The 27,798-nt window shown below is 46.6% G+C and overlaps 1 protein-coding gene across 1 annotated transcript in view; it reads left to right on the top strand.

Moving 5' to 3' along the window:
* The window catches only part of SORD (sorbitol dehydrogenase), a 43,940-nt gene extending 36,786 nt beyond the window's left edge, over positions 1-7,154 (top strand). Inside the window, exons 6-9 of the mRNA XM_023227173.2 lie at positions 838-903; positions 1,518-1,693; positions 4,663-4,784; positions 5,702-7,154. Of these exons, the coding sequence (XP_023082941.1) occupies positions 838-903; positions 1,518-1,693; positions 4,663-4,784; positions 5,702-5,867 (530 nt within the window). The 3' untranslated portion in view covers positions 5,868-7,154. The remainder of the gene's footprint in view (positions 1-837; positions 904-1,517; positions 1,694-4,662; positions 4,785-5,701) is intronic.
* The last annotated feature ends 20,644 nt before the right edge of the window (positions 7,155-27,798 follow it).

Genomic DNA, 27,798 nt, shown 5'->3' with positions numbered 1-27,798 from the left:
CAAAAAAAAAAAAAAAAAAATCAATCTACTGTGAACATTTTTCCATGTCAATAAATAAAGAGTTATGGAGTAATTTTTAATAGCGGTGTAGTTTTTAAATCTTGCTTTGTTGGACATTTCAGGCATTATTTTTCAGTGTTTTGTTTTCTGAGGGAGTTCACAAAATTGTTCTCAGGGGGTGTGTACAAAAAGTACATTCCCAAAGATATTCTGCATTGCTTTCATTCTGTGGGTCTTACTTTTATATTAAAGCCACAGTGTCACTTAGCATGCAGATACTATGGGGAAGCAGGTATCTCAGGAAAACCCTTGCATACCTGAGTATCCTGGGGCTATGTGAGCACCTGGGCCAACCCAGGGAGCCAGCTCACTTAAGGACCCTCTCCAGGTGGTCCTCAGAGGACACCTAAAAAGAATAGTCTCTCTCTAGGGGAGGTGTGATGGGTTCTCACGAAGGTCGGGGCAAAGAAAGAACAGGAAAACAAGTCCAGACCTTCCAAGAGTTCTTATATTCCAAATAACTGTGTTTCCTTGAATCCTGTGGTTCTTTGAGATTATCTCCACTAGTGCCCAGGAGTAAGTGGGAAATTTTTAGCTCTAAGGTTTGAGAGGATTAAATAGAACCCAGCACTAGGAGCGTGTTTCATGTAGAGAATAATTCTTCATGGATTCATTCACTTCTGCATTCAACAAACAACCGGTAAGGTCTTATCATGCCAGGCACTGGGGTAGATGCTAGAGACACACAAAAGATACGGTTCCTGCCCATGGCCTGGATGAGTGGGAGAGCAGATGTTGAATATTTCACAAACATCTTCCATCTTCTGCTTTGTTTAGGGCCAATCGGGGTGGTCTCTTTGCTCGTGGCCAAGGCAATGGGAGCAGCTCAAGTAGTGGTGACTGGTAAGGCTTTGTTCTCTTTCAATCTCCTTGATGGGGAAACAGCTGGGTCTACTGTATGTGTATGTGTAAGGAGAGGTTATCTGTGATGGTGTGGGGGGGGGTGAGTGTGTAATGTCATATGGATTGTGGAGATATAGAAGAGTGTGCGAGTGTGTTTTGTGTTAGGAGAAGCTATTAGAGTTTGTGTGAGAGTGTGTGTGTGTGTGTGGGTGTGGGTGTGTTTGTGTAGCTGTGTGGTGGACATGGGAGTGTATGAGGGTATAGAGCAGGGGTGTCCAATCTTTTGACGTCCTTGGACCACATTGGAAGAATTGTCGTGGGCCACACATAAAATACACTAACACTAACAATAGCTGATGAGCTTTAAAAAAAACTTCTTTCAATCTCATAATATTTTAAGAGAGTTTACAGATTTGCATTGGGCCATATTCAAAGCCATCCTGGGCTGCATGCAGGCTGCGGGTTGGACAAGCTTGATGTGAAGAGGATGTGTTGGGCTCAACACCACCACCCATCAGATCTTACACCTCCATTTTCTTTTCTTCCTAATGAGTCATCAGATTTCTCTGTTTGAAAGAATGTTTTTTTTTTTTTTTTTTTTTTTTTGCCTTCAGACCTGTCTGCTCCCCGATTGTCCAAAGCCAAGGAGATTGGGGCTGATTTAGTCCTCCAGATCTCCAAGGAGAGTCCTCAGGAAATCGCCAGTAAAGTAGAAGGTCTGCTGGGGTGCAAGCCGGAAGTCACCATCGAGTGCACGGGGGCAGAGGCCTCCATCCAGGCGGCCATCTACGTGAGTGGGCTGAGGGCAGCTTTGGGGAATCAGCATAGGGGAGTGAAGGAGGTAGAAGTAGGGAGTGAAGCTTCTTTACCAGCTTGCTGTGTGAGCCCCAAGCCAAATTGATTCATCTTTTGTTGTCTCTGTTTTCTTATCTCCAGTGTGGAGATTGTACTTGAACTTGCCTTACATCCTCATTGGGCCATCTGAGGTTCACACAAGATAACAGCTATCCATGGGTCTTGAAAACTGTTCAGGACACACACTTTCGGGATGGGATTGGCTTCATGATCGTATCTGTGATCATAAAAGTGCAGTAGTTTTGGTAAAAAGATCAGGAAGAAAAACAGGGAATGATGCCTTAATTGTATGTGGGAAATCCCCGTCTTATTTTATTGAGGAAAACTGCAGTCTTTTAGTCATTGTTATTAAGTGACAGGCATTCAGTTAGTCACAAAGGCGAGGTTATTTTCCAGGTTCATAGGTGCCTACTGCTTGTTTGGTCTCCAAGACTTAGGAACAGATAAGCTGCCAATGCCTGCCTCGCCCCTCAGGGACCCACCAACCACTTATGGGAAGTTGGCAGGAAGTTGGAGGTGGTGGGAAGGAGTGGCCTTGACAGATCGAAGCACGAGGAAAAGAGGAGACAGAGAATAACTTCCAAGTTCCAAGCCCTACTGCGTGCCAGCTTCTCTGCTGTACTGCATAAACATGATGCCTCATCTGCACAATAACCCTGAAAATCAGTTACCGTTTTATGCTGAGGGATTTGTGGTTTGTTTGAGGCAAGCCGAGTCAGGCCCAGGCCCAGCCCCGCCAGGCCCCAGTGCCTGAGTTGCCCTGCTGCTTAGGAGAGGAAGCAACCCAGCGCCCTGCTGCTTAGGAGAGGAAGGGAAGGAGGGGACAAACAACCATGCTAGGGTGGGGGGACAGGGCCAGGGCTCGGGAGGGTCGCAGGCAGCTGTCACCACAGGGGACTCCCGTCCCTGCCTCCCAGACTGCTTCTCCACGGTAGCATGGGCTTCCTCCTTCCCTCTGAGTCCAGCTGATTCATGCACGAGGGCACTTCGCATCACATGAGACATTCTAGGGAAGGCTGACTCACCAAGCTGAGTAGCAGAGCTGCCTAGACCTCCTCCTACTAAGTTGCCCGTGGCCTTAGGAGCTGAGGAAGCAGTGGGGGAGAGGGAGGAGCGGGTGCCACCTCGGCACTGTCCTGAGGTTCAGCTGGAGTCGGCCAGCCCTCTGCTTCACTGTCACAGGCAGTGGTCGCCATGGGGGAAGGGGCAAAAAGACGCTGAAGCTCAGAGAGGAACAATGGGTCTGTGTGTGACTGATCTACCCATGGTATGTCTTGGGTACCTGCCATGTGCCAGGCGTTTTGCTGGGCACTTTGAGGGCTAAGACATGAGTAAGTCGTGTCTACTGTCTTCAAGTTGTTGGCAGGTCAGTGAGCTCCACCCCACAGAGAGGCAGTATAAGCTGGACGACTTCAAGGACGTGGCTCTCTTGTGCCCGGTCCTTAGAGCATTTGGAACAGTTGGCATTTCCAGCTGTTGATGGTGGCGGCCTGGTTGCCAGGCTGCCTGAGGCAGGCATGGAGGTGAATGTGACCCATGGGCCTCACCGGACCTGCAGCAGTGTCTCTCTTGACGTAGGGAGTGGGACTGTCATGCATGACAGGTGCTGTAGAATCCTATAGGCCACCCCGCCAATGAGCAGGCTAGGCAGCTGCACCAAATATGGACATATCTGAGCATCGCGGTCCTGCCAGGTTCTGACTGGATAGTGTTTGTGACGAGACGCGGCAGATGCCTTGGGGTAGACTTGATGTCATGTCCTTGATGCAGATGCCATACCTACAGGACAGTGTCCAGGTGGTTCCAGCATTCCTTGACCTGGGGTCAGCAAACTGCTGGCATCTTGGCAGCTTGGGATGGCCAGTTGGTGTTCCTCCTCATCACCAGGTAGAGAGGAAGTGCTGATTAGGAGGTAGTTTCCCTAGACAATGGGCTGAGAGGGTACGTCCAGGGTGCCACAGCTCTGAAGCGGCAGCCCCGGGAGTCACTCCCACACCACTCACACCCTGAGTTCACCTCTTGGTCATGGCACCGCAGGCCTCTCTCCATGGTGTATCCTTCATCTCAGAAGTGGAGGCTGTGGCGTGTGCCTTTCTCTAGTTCCACTATTTAGCACCTAGAATGGTCTCAATAAATGCTTGCTGCTGACTATAATGAACATCCAGCGTGACTGAATTGTCCATTGTTCTGTCTCTCACCACACTGAGCACAGTGATCCCCAGAAAGCTCTGGAACAAGCACAGCACTCACAGGGAGCTCTGGGGAAATTTTCAGGAGAAATTTCGCAGCCACCTGTGAAATTGCCCACTCCAAGTGGGCAGCTGATAAGGCAGATAAACATTCAAGGAAGACACAACCCATTATGGCTCATACTGTTGAGGTAAACATCTCCGGAACAAAACGATTTCTAACCGCCAGCCTGCACGCACCTATAAAGACTTTTTTAACCACAGAATATAAGTGACTCATCTGTCTCATGTTTATAGTTTTCTCAGCACCGGTGAGCTTAGAGGGCCGGCGGTTCCTTCCAGCTCTGATGAAAACACTGCCTGTGGAGGGCGCTCTGCGGGAGGAACAGGTGCTTAGACTGTGGAGCTGGCTGAAGCCAATATTGGGTCCCGAATCTGTAAAGCTTTGGAAGACGTTCCCACTGTGCCTGGTTCTCCATGGGTTAAGTGTATTTTTTCAGAAGGTTTAAAGGAAACAGTGTTTACTCTGCCATTCTGTTAAGTTTGGTTGGCAGGTTGAGCAGTTCAGCACTGTACAAGAATCACATTCTCTGGAATTTTGAGATGCTCAGCTGATGCAACCAGAAGATACTTGTGTGATGATACTATGTTATTGTAAGTGGGAAGTCAGTATTTCTTACCTTCTGAGCTTTCTTGTTTTTACCTCCTTTTACAGGCCACTCGCTCTGGTGGGACCCTGGTGCTTGTGGGGCTGGGCTCTGAGATGACCACCATACCCCTACTGCATGCAGCCCTCCGGGAGGTGGATATCAAGGGTGTGTTTCGATACTGCAACACGTGAGTATGCTGTGGGTGAGCCGGGATGCCCAGCTTCCAGCAAGACCAGGGCAGGCCCCACTCAGCCTCTGGGCCCATGAGTCTCTGCCTGTGTGTTCATTGGGGGCACTCCCTGGCCGCACTGATAGCCGTGTGATATAACAGAGATCCAAAGAGAGAACACTCATTCCCAGTTAAAGAATGGGAAGGACAGAAGAATGAATGGAGGGAAGGAGGGAGGGGATTCTGAAGCATGCTCTTACTGGGTGTCTGCTGTTTATCCCCGCCAGGCCCCTTTTTCCCCCCCTTTTCTTAAGTTGCCAGATCTCCATTTTCTCCCTTTAAAGGGAAGAAGGAGAGAAAGGACAGAAGGAAGAAATCAAGTCCTGTGGCTCCCGTTCCTGAGCCCTAGGGCCCACCCTGGGGAGCAAAAGGGTCTTAGTTTGCCCCACCAGTGTTCTGCAGCTCCACCCCCTCCCCGCCTGGGGCCTTCTGGCTGGGACCCCACTCCCCAGCAGTGTCCCTTACTCCTAGCTTTAGAGGCTGCAACTCCATGCCCTCATCAGGGCACCAGCTTTCCAGTAAGCTGAGCTGTTAGTGGGTGTGACTGGATTGTCCTGGGCTGCCTCCCCATGGCTTCTCTGCCTTTTCCCAGTGGCTTCCACCATGTGCCTTGTTCCTTTGTGCCACAGGAATTCTAGGCTCCATGGCAGACATGGCAGAGTGAGGGGGTGGGCGAGGGGTGGGGGCATTGGAAATGGGCTCTGTACCCCTGAATCGTAAGCCATAAGGTCCTTTCCTCAGTTGCTGGCCTGTAAAATTGGCTTTGCCAAACCGCAGTGCTAATTATATGGCCAAGCTGATGTAGTGCTTGGTAGTTTGGGGCACCTGGCTCTTTCCTCTTGAAGGTTGAATATAATGCTCGTGCTCTTTTACAGGTGGCCGGTGGCGATTTCGATGCTTGCGTCCAAGTCTGTGAACATAAAACCCCTCGTCACCCATAGATTTCCTCTGGAGAAAGCTCTGGAGGCCTTTGAAACATTTAAAAAGGGATTGGGGTTGAAAATCATGCTCAAGTGTGATCCCAATGACCAGAATCCCTGATGTTAATTGGCTCTGCCCTCATCCCCACAGTATCGGGATCTCAGGGCACAATGGCTGGACAGGGGTGGGCTTTCATGCAGAACTTTCTCTTTTGAATGTTAAGAATAATTAATATAACTCATTGTGAACGGAAGTCCTTACGCAGAGGAATTGGTGTGCCTTAAAGATACAATCTGGGATGGTTTGGGGGAACTTGTAGCCAGAATGGCCTGTTCATGCTGAGCAAAGTCCAGCAAGCAGAGCAGTTTGGCAGGCAGGTGCCGGGAACTCCCTTCTTCCTGGAGTGCCTTCATTGAGTTAGGAAATCTGGCCCGTGGGTTTCCTGGTTCCACTGCTACTGACCCGGAGGGGAATGAGGGCTGAGTTATGAAAAGATAACTTCATGAAGACTTAACTGGCCCAGAAGCTGATTTTCATGAAAACCTGCCACTTAGGGTCTGGGATGAAGGCTTGTCAGCACTTTCAGTTTAGAATGCAATGTCTCTAGAGACACATTGGCTGTTTGATTTGATGATAAAAGGAGAATAAGAAAAGGCATCACCTTCCTGGATCCAGGATAATTTTCAAACCAATCAAATGAAAAAAACAAACGAAAAAGGAAGTGTCATGTGAGGTTAAACCAGCTTGCATTCCCCTAATGTGGAAAAAGTAAGAGGACTTCTCAGCACTGTTTGAAGATTGCCTCTTTTTCAACTCCTGAGAATTGTGTTATTTCACTTGCCAAGTGAAGGTCCCCCTCCCCAACATACCTCACCCCACCCCACCCCAAGCACGGTCCCTTGTTACTAGGCAACCAGGAAACTGCTACCTGTTGACCTCACCAGAGACCAGGAGGGTTTGGTTAGCTCACAAGACTTCCCCACCCCAGAAGATTAGCATCCCCTACTAGGCTCATACTCAACTGATGATTATTAAGACAATTCCATTTCTTTCTGGTTATTACAAACAGAAAATCTTTCCCTTCTCATTGCCAGTAAAGGCTCTTGGTATATTTCTGTTGGAATGATTTCTATGAACTTGTCTTATGTTAATGGTGCGTTTTTTTTTTTTCTGGTAAGATTTGGATCCAAATCACATCATGCCCACTTGTGACTTGGAGATTATTCATCAAGAATGAGGAGATAGTAGCCATGCCATAGCTTGAGCTGTAGCCTTTAATCCCTTACTTCGACTGTGGGTGGAGGGTGAGTTTGAAGAGGTTCTGATTTTCTTGTAACCTGGGAAAGCCATGATCTTGTGTCCGAATCTGTCAGATTACTTTGAGTAATAAATGTTAGTGGCATCTGACTCATGCTGCTGTTTATGGTCCTGTTTAGCAGGCAATGGACTTACGTTACCCATTTCCCAGAGGAAAGGATCCCAGGATTTTTGAAGGTGACATATTTTCTGTACCAAATATGATATCATTGACATGAATTATCTCTAATCCTCACAACAAGGCACATACACAATCATTTTGTAGATAAAGAAGATATAAATGCCAGAGGAGACCTTAAGGTTGTCTTAACACAACCCTTTGGCTAACAAGCGTGGAAATTGAGGCTCAGATTGTGGAAGTGACTTGGCAGATCACACAGTGGGTTAGTCAATGGCCCAGAATTACACAGAACCCAGGAATCCTGGCATCAAATCTTTTACAACATGCTGCCTCTCATAGGCCTGAGGGGTCCAGTCCTAGGGGACAAAGGATGCCCCCATGACACCACCCCCACCAAGCAGCTCCTACTCATGAGAAGATGCACTCAGCAATCTCGGTGGGAACATCCTCATGCCCTGTGCCCAGTTTCAGGTGCCCAGGGAAGGAGCTCTGTGTCTGCTTCAGCCAGGGCTTTAAGAGGAGAAGGAAGCTGGGAATGAGGGGCAGAGGCTCTACCAGAGACTGTCTGCTGGTGTCTTGGAGGCACTTCCTGCAGACTATGCACTCCTTGTGAAGCCATTTCACTGCTGCCCCTTCATCCTCCTCCTCCCTGAGCCCTAGGTAGAAGTCAGTGTGTGGAGGAGGCCACCCAGAGATGACCCTGACCAGGCCCCACCGCCTGTAGCCACACCCAGCCTCTGTCCCAGCTGGCTGCTAATAGTCAGCGTTCCTTCCCTGTTATTTGGCCTCCGTACCTGGAACCTAGGTTGACATCATGAGCAGAGGACAGTTCTTAGGAAAGGCAAATATCCCATAAATCCTACTTGCCTCCCTTTCTCCTAATCTCTGGCTCTACCAACTCCCCAGCAGGCCTCCTGCACACACAATAGGAGCCAGGAGGGAAGAGGCGGGACTGTGCTACACAAGGGAGACTGGGTGGGGAAGATGTCAGAGAACCAGTGACTGAGTGCAGAGGCGACTTCACACCAGCATCTGCGGTAGCCAGAGGTGGGCTGCAAGAGGGAATTGCTGGAGCCAACACGTCCCCTTTCTCGTTTAGGGTCCGTGGAGCAGTCTGCTGCTTTCTACCCTCCAGGTTGCCTGAAGGGTCCTTCCCAGCTCTCTGCCCTGACACCTCTTCACTCACTAGCAGTGGTGTTGCTGACTGGGTGGGGTCCTCAGTGTTGGCTGAAAGCCTGAATCAAGTGCCAGGCACTGGTGGCAAAGCACATAGAGGCTGCTGGAGCTTCTAAGGTCACGGAGCTTGTGGGGAATTCACATGCTTGGTTCCGGGACTGATTCACTGAGACAATCAATGTTGATTGAGCGCTTAGTGGGTTGTGGTGGTGGTAGGAACGAATTCCTGGGCTTTCTGCAGCCCCTTTCCATGAATCTATACATATAAAACATGTACATGCATTTGTAAACATTAAGGGAGTATACTTTACTTTTTTCATTTCACTTGTAACAGATAAGGACTTAAAAAAAATCACAATTATTAAATAATTCCCATTACTATACCAGATAAAACTAATAATTTCATAATAGCTAATACCCAATCAACCCATGCCATATTTTCCCTAATCTGAAAAAACAGAAAAAATTACTTTCCCCCCCCCCCCAAAGACAGGGTCATGATCAGAGCTCACTGCAATATCAAACTCCTGGGCTTAAGTGATCCTCCTGTCTCAGCCTCTGGAGTAGCTGGGATTACAGGCATGCGCCACCATGCCTGGCTACTTTTTGTAGAGAAAAAAATTTAAAAAGGTCTCACTTTGTGGCCCAGCGTGTTCTTGAACTCCTGGCCTCAAGCAATCTTCCTGCCTCGGTTTCCCAAAGCACTGAGATTACAGGCATGAGCCACCATGCCCAGCCAAAACTTTACTTTTTTACACTTGCTTTTCTGGAATCAGGATTTAAACATATTGCATGTGGTTGATATATTAAGCCTGTTCTTTTATTTTTTGTTCTTTCTTAAGCCTCTTTATTATAGTTCCTCCTACATTTTGGTTTACATGCCACTGTTACGTTGAAGAAACTGGGTCCTTTGTCTTCTAGATACTGTTTTACAAATATGCTTGTTTTCGTTAAATAAATGGCTTAACCCTTTTCTATGTCAATAATTATACACATCATTATTTTAAATCACCACGTCCCATTGTATGGATAGACTATCATTTATAAAGCAAATCGCAGTATTTTGAGTGTTTGGATACTTTGCAGAGTTTGGCTCTAATAATAAAGTTGCAATGACTACCCTTGTTGCATATTTTTGTGCTCCTGACTTATTTCCTGAAGTTATTAATACGTTATTTCTTGAAGTTGTATTTTAGAATGAAAATAGCTGGGGTTAAGGGTACACACATTTTTAAGGTGACCTGGTTAGACAAGAAAACACAGTATTGACATGAAGACTGTCTAAGAAAATCTCTGGGGGTGCCCCAGGCCTTGTGTGATGTGGGAGGACTCTGGGGTCTTGGGTAGCTCACAGGGGCTGCTGAGGATGAGGCCGTGAAGCCACTGGCTCTATAGCTTCAGGTCACCCTTGGGAAAGCAGAGGCCTAGACCTATAAACTTGGACAGATTTTGCCAACTTTCCAGGCCCCAGTTTCCTTATTAGTAAAATTGGTGGTCCCTTTTAGCTCCGGGACTACTGCCAGGACGTGACACCAAACAGCTCCTGTAAAGGACTGGCACAGAATTCATAGGGAGCTGTGACCCAGCCACTGTGGAGCAGTGAGCCCAAATCAATGAACTCCTACTGGAAGCCTTCCCTAGCCCTGCCCCTCCACCTCAATTCCAGGGGACACTGGGTACCGTTCACCAAACTTTTTTTTCTCCTCCAGGTTTATCTTACAACCAAATCCAAGCAGAGGCTGCCCCACCCCAACTCCCCATTTTACACAAGGGGGCAATGCCAACCAGAATTCAGCAGCATGGCTCCCTCACCCCTTACCACTTCCATTGCTCAGGGCACTATGGGGAGGAAAAATCCCACCTCAGACCAATACACTGCCAGAGTTCCCTACTACAGGCATTCTGCAATAGTTACACCAGACCTGGCCTCACTGACATGGCTGGGATGGAAGAGGCTGGGCAAATGGCAGCTTCAGCTAATCTTGAGGCTGCCATGTTCACTCTTCCCCACTGGGCCTCAGGAGGGTGAGAATCCCTGATCCCCTGTGGCACATAAGGAGAAGGCACTGGAGGAGGAAGCCAGAGGGAGGCAAAGCAGAGAACCCATGAAACTTGCTCACCTACAGAAAGCAAAATGCCCTCACCTTAAGTAATCCATTCCCACTGCCACAGCAACAGATGGGTGACTTGGAAGTTGGGGAGCCTCCGTGATGGCTTCAGGGATCTTCCCAGAAAGTACAGAACACATGTTGCTTTCTCCTGGCTAGGCCTACCCAAGTTAGTCAATATCCAGGAGCCCCTTTCCCTTGTGCCTGACCTGGCAATTTCAGGAAACTAAAGTCTTGAACTGCTGATCTATCTTTTGGCCCAGTAACAGTGTTATTCAGGATAAAAATATTTCTGCTTGTAATAACCTAGAATCAGTGTTTCTTACGATACACAAAGATGGGGCGTATTGCTGTTGAATGCTGTCAGCAATGAAACAGCAAAAGAAAAAATGGGTGAGAGGGAGGAGCATAAGACCAATTGAGATCTGTTTCACTGAGAAGTTCAGGGCAGGAGTTCCTGCAACTCTAAAGAAAGGTCATTCACCAAACTTTTTTTTTTTTTTTTTTTTTGGAGACAGGATATTATCCTGTCACCCAGGCTGGAGTGCAGTGGCGCGATCTCGGCTCACTGCAACCTCCACATCCCGGATCCAAGCGATTCTCCTGTCTCAGCCTCCTGAGTAGCTGAGATTACAGGAACACACCACCACGCCTGGCTAACTTTTTATATTTTAGTAGAGAACGGGTTTCACTATGTTGCCCTGGCTGGTCACTTGAGCTCAAGCAATCCTCTTGCCTCGCCCTCCCAAAGTGCTACTATTACAGGCAAGAGCCACTGCGCCCGGCCCATTCACCAAACTTTAACAAGCCACCAGGAAGAAGTAAGGGTGTTGTGTGTAGAATGTTCCTTATTGGTTCTGACCTCTTCAAGTAGGTGCAAATCCATGTGACATAAAATGCCTTGGATTGGGTACTGGCTTAGTCCATTTTGTGTTACTATAGCAGAATATGTGGGACTGAGTGATTTACAAATAAAGGGCTTTATTTAGCTCACAGTTTTGAGGGCTGGAAAGTTTAAGGGCATGGCCTGGCTTCTGGTAAGGGCTTTTGTGCTATACTATAACATTGCAGAAAGAGTCAAAGGGGAAGCAGACACATGTGAAGAGGCCATACTCAAGGGACATCCTGGCTTTGTAACAACCCACTCTTGTGGATCTAATCCATTCCTGAGAGAATTAATCCAGTCTTGCCAGAGTGAGAACTCATTACCTTGAGAATGGCACCAAGCCATTTGGGAGGAATCTGTCCTTATGACCCAAACACCTCCCATTAGGCCCCTGCTCCCAACCCTGCCACATTGGGGACCAAATTTCAACATGAGTTTTGGTGGGGACAAACTCAACCCATAGCAGGTGTTAATACGCAGATCTTAAGACCCCAAGAGACTTGGCAGTTCGTAGAACCCTTAAGGAACTTTGCCTTCTGAGTGATTTGAAAGCATCCGTCACATTGCTATTTCATTCTGTGGGCACATATCTGTATTTGACGCTATGCTTATATAGCTTAACAATACTGTGTAGATTTGTGAGTGCTCTTGCATATTTGCACTATCTGCTTTCAGGAATACCAAAGGGAATCATATCTCTTGCCACCCATCATGTGAGATGGGATAGCGCTGCCAGCGCTGACTATTAAGGTTTGATGGCTCTCAGGAACTTCTGGAGAAACTGTTATCAGTAAGCAGAAGGAGTCCAATACATGATCTGTGAGGAAATGAACGCGGAAAACGCTGGGAGGCAAGGAATTAGTCATCCAGGGCAGACGGAAGAAAGTGACTGAGCTCTGGCCTTTGGGGGCTGGGGCTGCTGGTTCTGGGGAGCAGCTGGGCTTTCAGCATAGCACAGGGACAGACAGGCTCCAGCCAGAGCTCTCCTGGGCCAACCCCAACTTGCCTTCCCCTGTACCACACACTAAACCCCCACACCTTGCTGAATGCCCAACAAAACTAGGACCTGAGGAAGGCCCTTGCTCCTGCCATGCTGCCTTCCTCCGGAATGGGTTTCCAGAAGGAACGATCCTTCTGAAGGGAAGACAGACATTGCCAAGGTGGCTGGCTGGGGAAGTTTCTGTCATCTAGTCCATATCTGGCCATGGGTCTGTGGCTGACTGGAGGGACAGCTCACCTGCATTTGGAAGAGGCACCTGTAAATAAAGGAAGAGACGAGTGGGTTGTGTAGATGTCTCAGGCTCCCAGTAGTAAGAAATAGGTGAGTACACGTTAGGCTACTCTGCTTCCTGATGACCTTGAGCAACGCACTTGACTCCTTCAAGCTTCATGTTCCTCATCCTTTAAGTGGGAAAAATAAAAGACGCCTCAGGCTTGTCGTAGGGACAGAATAAAGAAGCTTGATGTTCTTCCCCTGGTGAATGGCACTCTGATTATGCTTATTAAGTGCTTGTGCCCCTGCCCTTGTCTCACCAAATTTTCTCTCTTGACCTGTTAAATGAGTAGGATGAATGACCCTCAAGACTTTTCCAGCTCTGAGCCCTGAGTCTGCAAAGGTGCTAGAAGGTATGTGAGGAGTTCCCAGGGTGGCAGAGAAGGCCTCAGCCTGGCCTTGACCCAGCATTGTCAGCAATTCCACAAACCTGCCAGGGAAAGAGAGATGGCAGCAGACCCGGAGGCCAGGCAGGGAGGAGGAGCGGAACCAGGTGTCAGACGTAGGAGCTGCCTCTTACCGGCCTGCTCTGCTCCCCCAATGCCCTCCCCCACCACGAAGAGCCGCTGGACCCAGGAGCCCTGGGCGCTTTGTCCACATGGACGGGGACCCCTAGAAGCCATGACCAAGTCTCACACCTACATTATGGAGGTGTCCCTAACTGGCTGGCACAGTGCCTGGCATGTAAAAGTAGCTCTGAAAATGTCTGTAGCCCGATAAGCAACCAGACCTCACTCCCAGCTCCCAGCCATTTCCATCCTGCCCATTAGCCTGAGCTAAACCCAGAGCAGCTGGGAATCCTCAGGCCGGCAGTCTCAACACGCAGCGACTCACCGTGTGGAAGGGGAAGTTAAACCTCAAGGACCAGGAGGGGCACGTCCAGAGACTACAGCAAGAGGAGGGCTCACCTGGCCTAGAGTCCCCCACCCTAGAAACCCACCAGAGACAGCCTGGGGTCCAAATAAGACAACTGAGCTGGACCTCACTGAGGGACAAGGAGTAGGACCCGTTGCTCCATCCAGACAGTTTCGGCTTTTAAGGGGGAATTGTGGGGGACCCTGTGGTGTGGTGAAAACAATACTGGACCAGAGGCAGAGTTCTGAGTTCTGGGCCAGGGTCCTCAACCCATTAATTTTAGGAGAGCTAATAGTGTGTGTGTGTGTGTGTGTTTTTTTTTTTGAGACAGAGTGGAGTCTTGCTCTGTTGCCCAGGCTGGAGTGCAGTGGTGCAATCTCGGCTCACTGCAACCTCCTCCTCCCAGGTTCAAGCAATCCTCCTGCCTCAGCCTCCCAAGTAGCTGGGATTGCAGGTGTGAGCCACCACACCCGGCCTTGTGTATGTTCTTGAGTATCCAGGTAGGAGTTGGTGAAACCTCTCAGAATTGCTATCATCTCTACAATAGAATGCTAAGCTTCTGTGACCAAGAATAAGGAATGAATCACAACAGCTGAACTGGGTGCCCACTATAGGCCAGACACTATTCTGAGAATACCAAATATCTTAACTCATATAACCCTCACAATGACCCTGTGAGAGTAATATCATTGCCCCCATTTTAAGGCTGAGAAAACTGACATACAGAAGGATTAAATGATTTGCCCCAGATCCCGCCTACTTCCTACATACATATGTTTGAATATGTGCAGAAAACAATGTCCAGGCTGATGGACCTCAAACCAGTAATAGCAGTCAGCTCTGGAGGAAAAGACTTTGGGGTTTTGTGTTGTTTGCCCAGCGGGGTGGTTGGGGACAGGAGGACTTTCATTTTTTACTGTATGAATTCCTCTATAATTTGAAAATTTTTTAAAAAGCATGCTCATGTATCATTTTTGTAAGTTAAGAAAAATTAATAAGAATGTCACACTTCACTGTGGCTTTCAGGCTCAGCTGCAACCTTTTCATTTCCAGAAAGCCCTTGACTGCAGCCATTTCCTAGGAGCAGTGGAAGGGAGGGAAGCACCCACTCACCCCCACAACCGTAGCAGACCCCTGGGCAGCCTGGGCAGGGCGATCTGCGATACCATAGACCGCGCAGGTTTGTTATGAGGCCTCGAGGACCGTGGGAGGACGGTAAAACAGATTCCGAAAACACTGCTTCCGAGAAGCCAGCTGCTTCCTTTCACTAGTGCTCAGTCTTTCAACTAACCATCTACTTGATCTGGTGGTCAGCAGACTAACTGCCCGCAGGAGGGCAGTCCTTGGCACGTGCTTTTAGGTTGTGTGCCTGTATTTTTGGTTTTAGCCATGTTTTGTGGACTGAGTCATTGAGTTTTGTTTCTGAATCAAGATTACGAGCCTTCCACTTTTCTGAGGAGTTCATCTGGTTTATGGCTGTGACTATGATGCCTGCACGTCCATCCTGCCTTGGATGTACCTTTATTACTTCCTTCATTTGCTTTCTTTCCCTCTTTATCACCCCCTGCAATTTCTGTAGAGGACTTTGTTTCCTGGGTCCTTTTAAATTAGGTCAGAAGGAAACATTACTTGATCTTTCTAGTTTTTAAACTGGTTTTACCTTAAGAAACTTCAACAGACTATTTTTTGGCTGGGTGCGGTAGCTCACACTTGTAATCCCAGCACTTTGGGAGGCCAAGGTGGGAGGATCACTTGAGGTCAGGAGCTTAAGACCAGCCTGGCCAATATGGTGAAACCCCGTTTCTACTAAAAATACAAAAATTAGCCGGGTGTGGTGGTACACACCTGTAATCCCAGTTACTTGGGAGGCTGAGGCAGGAGAATCCCTTGAACCCAGGAGGCAGAGGTTGCAGTGAGCCGCGATCAAGATCACGCCACTGCACTCCGGCCTGGGCAACAGAGCTAGACTCTGTCTCAACAACAACAACAACAACCACCACCACGAAGTTTTAATACACTATTTTTTATCATTCCTACTATTGATAGCTATTAATAAGTAGGTTATCTTTTGGCTTTGTTTTAAGGAAATGTAGATGTGAGTGTTTTCTCCTCCAACCTTACTCACCCTGTGGTATTATATCCCTGTCTAAAAGCTGCTGAACCTCGCTGTTTACCTCCTAGGTAGTTCTTACTGTATCATATCTGATAACACTGTTTAATCAGACCTCATGCCACTTGACATGTCTCAGCCAGTCTTTCCAATTGCTTCTCCGTGTGCATGTCCCCACAGTTCGTAATGATTAGCTCTGCACCTGAGGACTTGTGTAGATAATTCTCTCAAGCCTTCCGTTTCTTCAAATATTCTTCCAAAGGGGAAAAATAAACTTGGGTTTATTATGTTGCTAATTTATTTTCCTTTAGGAAGTGCGGCTTTGCTTTCAGACTGTTCTCTTTTCTTTCTTCTTTGGAGATGGAGCCTCGTTCTGTCACCCAGACTGGAGTGCAGTGGCATGATTTTGACTCACTGTAACCTCTGCCTCCCAGGTTCAAGCAATTTTCCTTCCTCAGCCTCCCGAATAACTGGGACTACAGGTGCGCACCACCACGCCTGGCTAATTTTTTGTATTTTAGCAGAGACTGGGTTTCACAGTGTTGCCCAGACTGGTCTCGAACTCCTGAGATCAGGCAATCTGCCCACCTCAGCCTCCCAAAGTGCAAGGATTACAGGCATGAAGCACCACGCCCGGCCAAACTGTTCTCTTTTCTAAGGCTTGAAAAATAGTGTCCAAAGACATCTTATTCTAGCCTCTTAAAATATCTTTCTTAGCCCCCTGTAACCACTCACAAATACTACACCCACACTTGTATTATCTTATTTGATCTCATCTCTGAATTCAGAGTTGGGAAATAGATATGTAGAGAAATGTGGAGGATCATATTGCTATCTGAACTTTACAAACATTATCTCATTTTACCCTCACATTCGCTTTACAAACATTATCTCCTTTTACCCTCACATTCGCTTCACAAACATTATCTCATTTTACCCTCACATTCGCTTTACAAACATTATCTCATTTTACCCTCACATTCGCTTTACAAACATCTCATTTTACCCTCACATTCGGCAGGAAATTGAGGCTCATAGTAGTAATGGAACCCAAATAAATATAATTGACATGTCAGGATTTGAGCACCAGGCTGGTTGCTCCAAAAGCCATTCCCTCAACCACAATGACACTGTATTTTCTTCATGATATTCTTGGTCACCCTGTTGCCCTTGTATCTTGTATTCTCTTTGTTTAGCTGCTATACCCGTCAGGGATTTTTCTTTTTGCATTATGATCAACTCTGTTTAATTTGGCTCTATTTAGATTTTCTATGGTGGTATTCTTGGCATTGCTAATTATTTGCTGTCTTCTATAATGAGGTTTTAACTCAGGGAAAAATAAAAAGTCCCTACCTTACCCCAAACCCCATTTTCCTAGAGGACTCCATTGCTAACAATTTAGAGTATATCCTTGCAGACATACCCCAAACACTATACCCACACATACATGATTTGTTTTTCTAAGACCACCAGAGGGGGCACAAAAGAACCAGCGAGTAGGCAAGGCTAAAAGCAAAACTGCAAATTTATTCTTTGGTCATCTAGCTTCAGGGACCGGAGCTGGGGGAGGGCGGAGTTTCTAATACAGTCCCAACAAGAGTGGGGGCTGAGAAAGCCCGCCCCCGGCGCATCTGCTGGGAGCGACTTTTCTAGGAGTGGAAGGGCAATAGGCGGGGCACGGGCATGTCGGGGGAGGGGGGGCGCTCCGCAGGTGCCACCAGGTAAATCTTGGTCTCCTCGGATTGACATCACCTGGTGCATGCCTGATTAATCTGCACCTTCCCGGGCGTCAGCTGCATTCTCGCACACACGGGAAGAGTTAGTGGTGAAGAAGAACCCGGAAGTGCACCATCCTGCCTCCGTTCGTCCAAATAGTCCAACCTTTTATTGATAATAGTGATAAAGGGGCACCGTGGTCTGTCTGGCTACTTCCTGCTGTTAAGGGGCGTCAATTAAGGTCGGGGCCCATGGTTGGTATTTGGACGTATGGATGAAGAATAAAATAAGGCACAGTATTAGTATAGGAATGAGGAATGGAAGCATTTGTTGGAATATAGGCAAAACCCAGAAGGATGGTCCTGGCAAGGTTGGGGAGTATGAGATAGTTAAGAAAATTTAGTAAGTTTGAGGCGAGTGGGGGAAAGCCAAACTGATTTCCACTGATTGCTTTCGGTAGGGGCCCTTTTTAGCTGGGAATGAGGAAGGACTGCGCAAAGTAGTTGTTGGCCAGGCAGCAATTAAGGAGTGGAGTTTTTCGTGGAGTGGATGGCTTTCCACTTACTCCTACTACAGAGATATTGGATGGAAGGCTAGGTCCAGAGAAGGACGGCAAAACAGAATAGGTAGCCTCACTGTCGATTAAAAAATTGTCTTACCCGCTACCAGGAGAGTTACCCGTGGCTCGGCGAGGGTGATGGGGGTCCCCGAGTCTCGGCACCTTCAGTTGTCGTCGTCCAGATGTAGGAGCTGGAAGGAGCTCCCAGGATCCTGGGAAAGGGGGTCACGTGGAGACGCAGCACCTGTTCTCAGGGTGGGGCAATCAGACCTCCAGTGTCCTCCCTGCTGGCAAGCAGGGCAGGGGGTTGCTGGTGGACGAAGGTTAGGACATTCACTGGCCTAATGTCCTGATGCCTTGCATTTATAGCAAGGCTGCGCTGGGGCTCGGGGACCCTGCGGACACCTGTTGGCATAGTGTCCTGCCTTGCCGCACTTATATAGCAGGCTCTTTTTGCAGCCTTGGAGTCTGTGGGGTGTGTGCTCTCTGGCCTGGGGTTACTACTGGGCTGTAAAGCCGCTGCTAGGAGCTGAACCTTCTGTTCAAGGCGAGCTTGCCGTCTCCTCTCTGGAGTTATAGACCTTAAAGGCTAATTTAACTAGGTCTTGTATTGGTGTCTGAGGACCATCCTCTACCTTTCAAAGTTTTTTTTTACGAATGTCAGGAGCTGATTGAGAAATGAAATAAGATGCCAAAATGGTGGTCCCTGTGGGGGAGGCCGGATCTAACCGGGTATATTGGGTTAGAACCTCAGTCAGTTTAGGGTAGAGATTAGGATAACCTGGAGGTCATGCCAAGTTAAGTCATAGGCCTGACAAAGGTGTCTAAATTCCTTTATGTATATGGTAGGATTAGCTGAGAAATCACCTAAACGCTTCTCAGTTTTGGAAAGATCAGCCAATGAAAAAGGGACATGTACTCTGACTACCCCCTCCGCCCCAGCCACCTCTCGCAAAGGTGCTAACACTGTAGGAGGGTGTGGGCAGAGATAGGGGACTCAAGACAGCCAGTTGGGGGCCCCGAAGGAGGCATGGGACCGAGTGGATTACTAGTAGATGAGGAGGAAGGAGGAGTCTGGATGGGGGGAGGAGAAGAAGAGAAGGAGGAGTATAGGGACGAGAGCTTAAGGCCCAAAAGCCTTGTACGTAATTAATTTCGGACCACTTGCCTAGCCGCTGGCAGAAATTGCTGAGGTCGATCACGCCACAGTGGAAAGGAAAATTAACTGCTTCCTCCTAAGGTCTTGTTCGAGCTGTAAGGTTTTTAAATTGGCTAGGAGGCACCCTAAGGGGGTGCTCTTTGGAAATTTGGACTGGGGGTTTCCCACTTGTTTCCTCTTTACTTACACAATGGACACAATGGAAATGAAAGTGGATCTCTGCCTGGCCTCAAAGCATCCTTTGGAACCAGCAGAGACAGACTGGAGGCTCATGGAGCCAAAGTGGAGATTACCTTCAGGCGGACGTCTCGGTCCTGAACGGGGTCTCCCGAGCCACTTGGTGGCTCAAAATGGATCTCGGACCTGCGCAGGATTTTGGCCGAGGGAGGTAAAGAGGAGACAAGGGCACTTACCCCAGAGAGGCCGTGAGAGTGAGGGAAGCGGGTCTCAGCTCCTGGTCCGTCTGCGGTGTGGAAGCAGGAGGAGGTTCCTCAATCCCTAGAGGCCTGAGGAGGGGTCTCCTCCCGGGTCTTCGGCACCAACTGATTTGTTTTTCTAAGACCACCAGAGTGGGCACAAAAGAACCAGCGAGTAGGCAAGGCTAAAAGCAAAACTGCAAATTTATTCTTTGGTCATCTAGCTTCAGGGACCGGAGCTGGGGGAGGGCGGAGTTTCTAATACAGTCCCAACAAAAGTGGGGGGCTGAGAAAGCCCGCCCCCGGCACATCTGCTGGGAGCGACTTTTCTAGGAGTGGAAGGGCAATAGGTGGGGCACGGGCATGTCGGGGGAGGGGGGGCGCTCCGCAGGTGCCACCAGGTAAATCTTGCTCTCCTCGGATTGACATCACCTGGTGCATGCCTGATTAATCTGCACCTTCCCGGGCGTCAGCTGCATTCTCGCACACACGGGAAGAGTTGGTGGTGAAGAAGAACCCGGAAGTGCACCATCCTGCCTCCGTTCGTCCAAACAATACATACTCTCTCTCTCTCTTTCTATATATATATATATAAAACACACTACACATATATACATATACTTACACATTAATTTAATTTTACAAAAATGGGATTATATCCTGGTTATACAGTAGGCCCTTCATATCTGCGGGTTCTGCAACCATGGGTATAACCAACTGAGAATTGAAAATATTCAGAAAAAAATTCCATCAAGTTCCAAAAAGAAAAACTTGGATTTGCTGCGCACTGAGTATTATGTTGAATCCACGCAAATGAAGTGATGTGTTGGTGTCATATGAGGTGTTGCAAGTAATCTAGAGATGATTAAAATATATGGAAGAATGTATGTAGGTTATATGCAAATACTACACCGTTTTATATAAGGGCATCTACAGATTTTGGTATCCTTAGGGGGTTCTGGAACCAATCCCCCACGGATACCAAGGAATTACCGTATGTATTTCCATGTCAGTAAATGTAAACCATATTTATTCCTTTTCATGCCAACATATTGAGTGGATGTATATAACATAACAGCCATTGCACATAACATAGCATCTGTTGAATGGATGCACCATGTATCATCATGCATCATTCATCATTCTCCTGTTATGGGGTGTTTAGGTTTCTTCCAGTATTTTGCTATTATAAATCAATGAATTTCCTAGTACACAAATCTTTCCATATAAGTGCAAATTTTTCTATAGGATTCTTAGAAGTGGGACCATTATGCTGAAGGATATTAACACAATTATCAAGCGTCACTCCTATGCTTCCTTGGGGGTAGGCAAAAACATTTTTCTCTTTTTCTTTCCGAATAAATGCTACTGAGTTGGAGATTTGTTTTTCAGTATTTGTCCCATTGTCTTTTCCTTCATTGGCTTCTCTTTTCCTTTTGATGGCAAAACGCTGACCTTTTAAATTTGTTTTGACACAATCATCATCATTAAAAAGCAACAAAAGTTTGATTGTGACAACAGTCATCACTGTAACACATCAACTTTGGATTTTTCTCGATTGCCTCCAGTCTTCGTGCATGTGTAATCGTAATCTTAAAAATCTCTACTGTTAATCCATGATTATGAAAGAAGTAGATATTTGTTACTTTAAAATCTCAGAGATGTGTAACACGGAAAATAAAAGTCACTCTTAGTTCTACTTCACCCCCAGATATACTGTTAACAATTTATAAGTAAATATTTTCAGTCACAATCAAAATACAGATACAATTTGTATCTATATACAGTAGAAATAGAAGTACAATTTCTACTTAACGATATATAAGTAAACATTTTCATAGTCACAATCAAAATACAGATACAACTTTTATCTGTATACAGTAGAAATAGAAATACTATTTCTACTTAACGATAAATCTTCTTTTTCTTCTCTTTTTTTTTTTTTTTTTTTTGTGAGACATGGTGTGGCTCTGTCACCCGGGCTGGAGTGCAGTTGGCCTGATCTTGGCTCATTGCAACCTCCGTCTCCTGGGCTCAAGCCATCCTCCCCCCTCAGCCTCCCAAATAGCTGGGACTACAGGTGCATGCCACCACACCGGGCTAATTTTTGTATTTTTAGTAGAGACAGGGTTTCAACATGTTGCCCAAGATGGTCTCGAACTCCTGACCTCAAGTGATCCACCCACCTTGGCCTTTCAAGGTGCTGGGATTACAGGTGTGAGCCACTGCGCTGGGACACCCTTATCCATTCTTATGTGCTTTTAAAATATTTGTAATTATAGTTTTTCCAAAAAGACTTTTGTTTGGATTGGAATATTTAAGACACGGTCTCACTTTTTCACTTAGGCTGCAGTGCATTGGCGTGATCATAGGTCACTGCAGCCTCAAGCTCCTGGTTTCAAGCTATCCTCCAACCTCAGCCTCCTGAGTAGCTGGGACAACAGGTGCATGCCATCACACCTAACAAATTATTTTATTTTTTGTAAAGAGAGAGTCTCACTGTGTTGCCAAGGCTAGTCTCAAACTCCTCTTCCCAAGTAGTCCTCCCACATCGGCCTCCCAAAGTGCTGGGATTATACAGGTGTGAGTCACCATACCCAGCTCTTAAAACAAATTTTTCATGTATATTTTTTATTTCTTATTAAGAATATTTTGTATTTTTGAACAATGTGAAAAGGAAAAAAAGAAAAAGAAAATCAAACATATCATCACCTAGAAATACCCACTCTTACCATTTTGGTGAGTTTTCATCTATAAAAGTAAATATTTGTCTGGATTCCTGGTTATTTTCCTAAGACAGGTTCCTACAAAAGGAATTAGTAGAACAAACCTTTTAAGACTCTTGAGATATTTTGCCAAACTTCCTGAATACAAGATTGCTCATCTAATAGTTTTCATCGCACATGGTTATATAATATTCCATTTCATTGTATAGTTTACTTAATCATTCTCTGATTGTTGGACATCCAGACAATTATGGCTTCCTCAGGTTGCCAAGAGAATTACAAGAGAGAGCTATTAGGAAACCAGACTTTGGGTCTGATACAGAGGAAATCTTCATTACTATTCCTTTGCCTACCCCCTACTTCAATCACTCCAGGTAATGGACTTCCTGTCCACCAGAGAACTCAGCCCTAAATGCCTCCTTCCCCATCTGGGACCACTCCAGCACATTCCCCAAAGCTTATGCCTTCCAAAGATGTCAGCCTCTTCTGAATCCTGACGAGGTGAGGCTCTTGTTTTCCAGAACAACAGTAGGTGTTGTTTCCATGTCACACTGGGTGTTGGCAGATCCAAAGGTAAGGGGAATCCAAAGATGCCCTTTCCTTAGAAAGATGCCATCTTTAGGATCTGGCTGTGGAAGAGGAATGTAGTCCAACCAGCAGGATGAGTACTCCAGCCCAGCAATGAATGTGTACATGGACCTTCTTTATCCTTCACGGTTAAGCTCAAAATCCTCCTCTTGCAAGGAGCTTTTCTGAATTCCCTTTCTGAATCCACTCATCTTAGGATTTAATCAGTTGCTTATCACATAGTGTAATGTATTCCTGAACTATCCTTTGAGAATGTGCTCTCTGTCTGGCACTTTACTAGGCAGGGGGAAAATGACAGTGAACTATATGCATAAGTCCTGCCCTCTACGGGGCTTATAGCATAGAAGGAAAGAGGAACATTGAGCAAGCATCGTGCTTGCCGGTGTGATAAGTTACTGTACTTTCTCCCCAGAGTTGGATTGGTTTTTGGCTCCTGGAGGGCAGGAAGTATGTCTTGCTTTTCTTCTGGACCCTGGGGGATCTAGTATGATCTGTGTTCACAGCAGTTGTTCAATAAATACCATCAGAACAATTAACAATGGAAAATATATTATGAAAATGCTTGGTTGCTTACACCTTTAGAGGTATCAGGATACAAAGAGCGGAGACGCTGAGATATCATAGGATTCAAACCCTTATTTTGCCTGTTACTAGCTTAATGCCTGTGGATGATGTACTCTGAGTCCCACATCTATACAATGGAGGCAGTAATACCTTCTCCAGAGAGTCATTGTGAGGATTAAGTGAGGCAATTTATGTTAATGTGTTACAGGACCCAACTCAAAGTAAACCTGTAAATACTAGTTCCTTCCCCAGACTATTTAACCTTGGTTGAGAGGCCAAGGAAACGGTTTTCTTCTATCCATTTGAGACACCGAATGCAGAAGGGAAGAGTGAAGTTTCAGGTCTAGAAGGGGTCTTAGCCTAATCCTTTTTTTTTTTTTTTTTTTTTTTTTGCGACAGGGTCTCACTCTGTCACTCAGGCTGGAGTGCAGTGGTGCAATCTCAGCTCACTGCAGCCTCTACCTCTCAGGTTCAAGAGATTCTTGTGCCTCTACCACCAGAGTAGCTGGGACCACAGGCGCCCGCCACCACACCTGGCTCATTTTTGTATTTTTAGTAGAGACAGGGTTTCCCCATGTTGACCAGGCTGATCTCGAACTCCTGGCTTCAAGTAATCTACCTGCCTTGGCCTCCCAAAGTGCTGGGATTACAGACATGAGCCACTGTACCTGGTCAGCCTAATTCTTTTATTTTCTTGGTAAGACAAATAGAGGCCCATAAAACTCAGGTGACTTTCCTCAGGTTACTTGGTGGTTTGAGTAGTAATGCTGGAAACAAAACTCAGGTCCCCTGATTCCAGCATCCAGTGCATTTTCGACAGCCTTTCCTAAATTCTCACTGCCAGCCTCTCACTCTCAGAAAAGGTCGGGCCTTCACATTACATCTCATCCGAGGTCACTGTCCAGGGAGGATAAGAATTCCTGTGAAATCATGGAGAGACTTCCCAGGAAATTTACAGCTCCCTGGGGTCAAGACAGGGAGGTGGTCATTTGGTAATTTTCCATGCCTTGCAAGATCAGGATGGATTGACTTCCACATGATCGGGGTGGCTGGGGAGTGTGTCCCTGGGGGTTAGAGCAGGCCTCCTCCTGGCTTCACAGAGCCAGAACCTGGTGGGACACAAGAAAGTGAGTGGGAAGCTGGGGAAATGAGAAGGAGGGATGATCGGATAGGGTATAAATCTGGACTAGAAACAAGTCACTTACCATTACTCAAGCCCCACAAACCACAAACTCCTCAGACTGTGGAGCTCTGCCTTCGGAGCTTCAGCTTCTCTTACTAATAGGTGATACTCGTAACAATATTACTAGGTGCCAGGCACAATTAAGGGCTTTCCATACATTAACTTCACCTGAACACTTGCAGCCTGCTTTTAAGTGGCAGGATAAAGTGGTAGTTAAGGGCATAATCTCTGGTTAAACTTTCTGGGTTCGAATCTGTTCTCCTCCCAAAGTGGGAAGATTTGCTTGAGCTCAGCAGTTCGAGACTAGTCTGGGCAACATAGTGAGTAGCCTGTCTCTACAAAAAACTTTAAAATTAACTAGGTATGGTAGTGCATGCCTGTAGCCCCAGCTACTGGGGAGACTGAGGCAGGAGGATCACTTGAGCTTAGGAGTTCAAGGTTACAGTGAGCTATGATCATACCACTGCACTCCAGCCTAGGTGGCAGAGCGAGACCCTGTCTCTAAAAAAAGAAAAACCTAGTCTGTCTTCTCACTTACATTCTAGATGACTTTGAACAAGTTGTTTAAGGCTCTTCGTGCTTCAGTATCCCTTATCTGTAAAATGGGGATTGTGGTTATTTAAAGGATTAAGTGAGTTAACGCATTTCAAGTACTTATGACAGCACTGGGCACACAGCAAGCTCTGTATGCATTAATTGTCATCGTTTTGTTGTCATCGTCTTAGTGGGCTTCTCTAATCATCTTATCTAAAGGGGTCCCCTTAGTCACTGTCATGTCATAGTTTTATTATCTTCAAAGCACTTGTGACCTGTGACCTCCTTCTTCCCTTCCTCTTCCTCTTCCTTCTATCTTGTTCATTGTCTGTTTCCTTCCACTAACATTTCTCATTCCCTAGAAGCTGTGCCTGTGCCCGGGACATAACAGATGCTCAACCTATATTTGTCGAATTGAATTCTATCATTAGATCTTCCCAAACCCTGTGAGGCAGGTACTCATGTTATCCCCATTTTATGAAGGAGCAAACTGAGGCCCTGAGAGTTTTCTTTGTTTTCTCAAGGTCACCCAGCTAGACTCAAACCCAGTTTGACTTAAGAGCCCTCACTCTTAAGTACTGTGCTGGATTGACTCCTCTTACTCAAAAATTCTTAATAAATGAAGAGATATCTGCACTCCCATGTTTATTGCAGCACTGTTCACAATAGCCAAGATTTGGAAGCATCCTAAATGTCCATAAACAGATGAGTGGATAAAGAAAAAATGGAGAGCTATTCAGTCATAAAAAAAGAATGAGATCCTGTCATTTACAACAATATGGATGGACCTGAAGAACGTTATGTTAAGTGAAATAAGCCAAGCACAGAAAGCCAAATATTGCATGTTCTTACTTCTTTGTGGGATCTAAAAATCAAAACAATTGGACTCATGGAGACAGAGAATAGAACAATGGTTACCAGAGCCAAGGGTGTCGGGGGAAGTGGGGGCAGTTAATGGGTACAAAAATAGAAAGAATGAATAAGATATAGTATTTATTAACACAGCAGAGGGACTATAATACAAAATAATTTAATTGTACATTTTAAGATAACTTAAAAAGTATAGTTGGATTGTTTGTAACACAAAGGATGAATGTTTGAGGTGATGGATACTCTTCCCTTCGAAAAAAAATATATATATATATATATATTTAGACCTATTTCTAAGCAAAAAAGTTAATGTCAGGACAGTATATGAACTATGATTCAGTCATAACGTGTACTGAAATACAGCATGTGTGTGTACATGTGTAAACAAAATAAAAATTCTTAGTAGACAGAAATTATGCCACACCTTAGCAATGTTCTTCTCTTTCAGTTGAGGCAGAAGTTGGGACTGGGAAGTTGGAAAAAGAGGCAAAGATCCAGCCCTCATTCTTCTCCTACAGAACTCAGCTTTAGCCCCTTCTGTCCTCATCTACTCCTTTCCCCCCGGGCCCCAAAGCCCTTCCATCCAATCTCTTGCTTGTCCTCCTCTTCTCCACCCACAATCCCATTACCATCTAATCCCACCTGATTCCTTGTCCATCCTGTTTCATTCTCATCTTCATCCCTATTCCTGGGAGGCAGGGTTTGGGTTGGGTTTTGTCCCAAAGCCTGAGACCAACATCTCTGTAACCCAGAGCAGGGAAGATTTGCTTTCCTTTGCACTGTTTATATGATCATTTCCATGAATTCCCTCTGACTCATCTTCCATCTTTCTCTGGGACATTTTTGTAGCCTCCCTTGTTTGCACATTTTTCAGTCTAATCCCTCCCCGACACATACTTATGCAATGACCTCGCTTTCTCAACCCAAGGGATCACCCAATAGCTGCCTGATCCTGTCTTCTAGCCCACTTCTCAAAGAGTTGGTCACAAAGCCTCAGGAAGGATAGGACCAGGTTAGCATCCAGGCAAGTGTTGAGGCTGAAGACACTTGTAACGTCTCTGCAAGTCCTTGACTTTTTTTTTTTTTTTTTTTTTTTGAGACGGAGTCTCGGCTCTGTCGCCCAGGCTGGAGTGCAGTGGCCAGATCTCAGCTCACTGCAAGCTCCGCCTCCCGGGTTCACGCCATTCTCCTGCCTCAGCCTCCCGAGTAGCTGGGACTACAGGCGTCAGCCACCTTGCCTGGCTAGTTTTTGTATTTTTGTAGTAGAGACGGGGTTTCACCGTGTTAGCCAGGATGGTCTCGATCTCCTGACCTCGTGATCCACCCGTCTCGGCTTCCCAAAGTGCTGGGATCACAGGCTTGAGCCACCGCGCCCGGCTAAGTCCTTGACTTTTATCCCTCTCATTCTGTGGCTTTCTGGGAATCTGTGCAGGGTTAGAGCAGCCAGATCACATGAATACATGCTTAGGGCTGACATCTACAACCTGACTGGTGTGTGGAGTCAGGACTGAGGCCAGGTAGGCTGAGTGCCATCTGAACTGACTCAAGATAATGGCAGCATGTCCGTCTATCCAGCTGGACATACACTTGGCATTGCCTGGGGTTTGGGCAAGAGTTGGCTGGGGATACGTCTTTGGTCATGACAAAGTCTTTGGGAGATCCTCAGCATGGCAGGGAAGTCAGGCTAAGCAGAGAGTGTTATGGATAATCATGACAGCCATGTTAATGCCATTCTCAAGTCTAGCAAGAATGGGTGAATGAAGATAGAATGAATATTTTGCACAGTTTTTAGAAAGACATAGGGAGGAACTGGAGGGTCAGTTTTGGGAGTAAAGCTAAGGCTGAGACTGAAGAGGCTGGAGTTTGGGATTACTGACTGGTTGTGCACCT

The sequence above is a fragment of the Piliocolobus tephrosceles genome, chromosome 6, assembly GCF_002776525.5.
Source record: "Piliocolobus tephrosceles isolate RC106 chromosome 6, ASM277652v3, whole genome shotgun sequence".
Lineage (NCBI taxonomy): Eukaryota > Metazoa > Chordata > Mammalia > Primates > Cercopithecidae > Piliocolobus > Piliocolobus tephrosceles.
The sequence above is the reverse complement of the archived record's forward strand: the minus strand, read 5'-3'. Positions and strand labels throughout refer to the sequence as shown.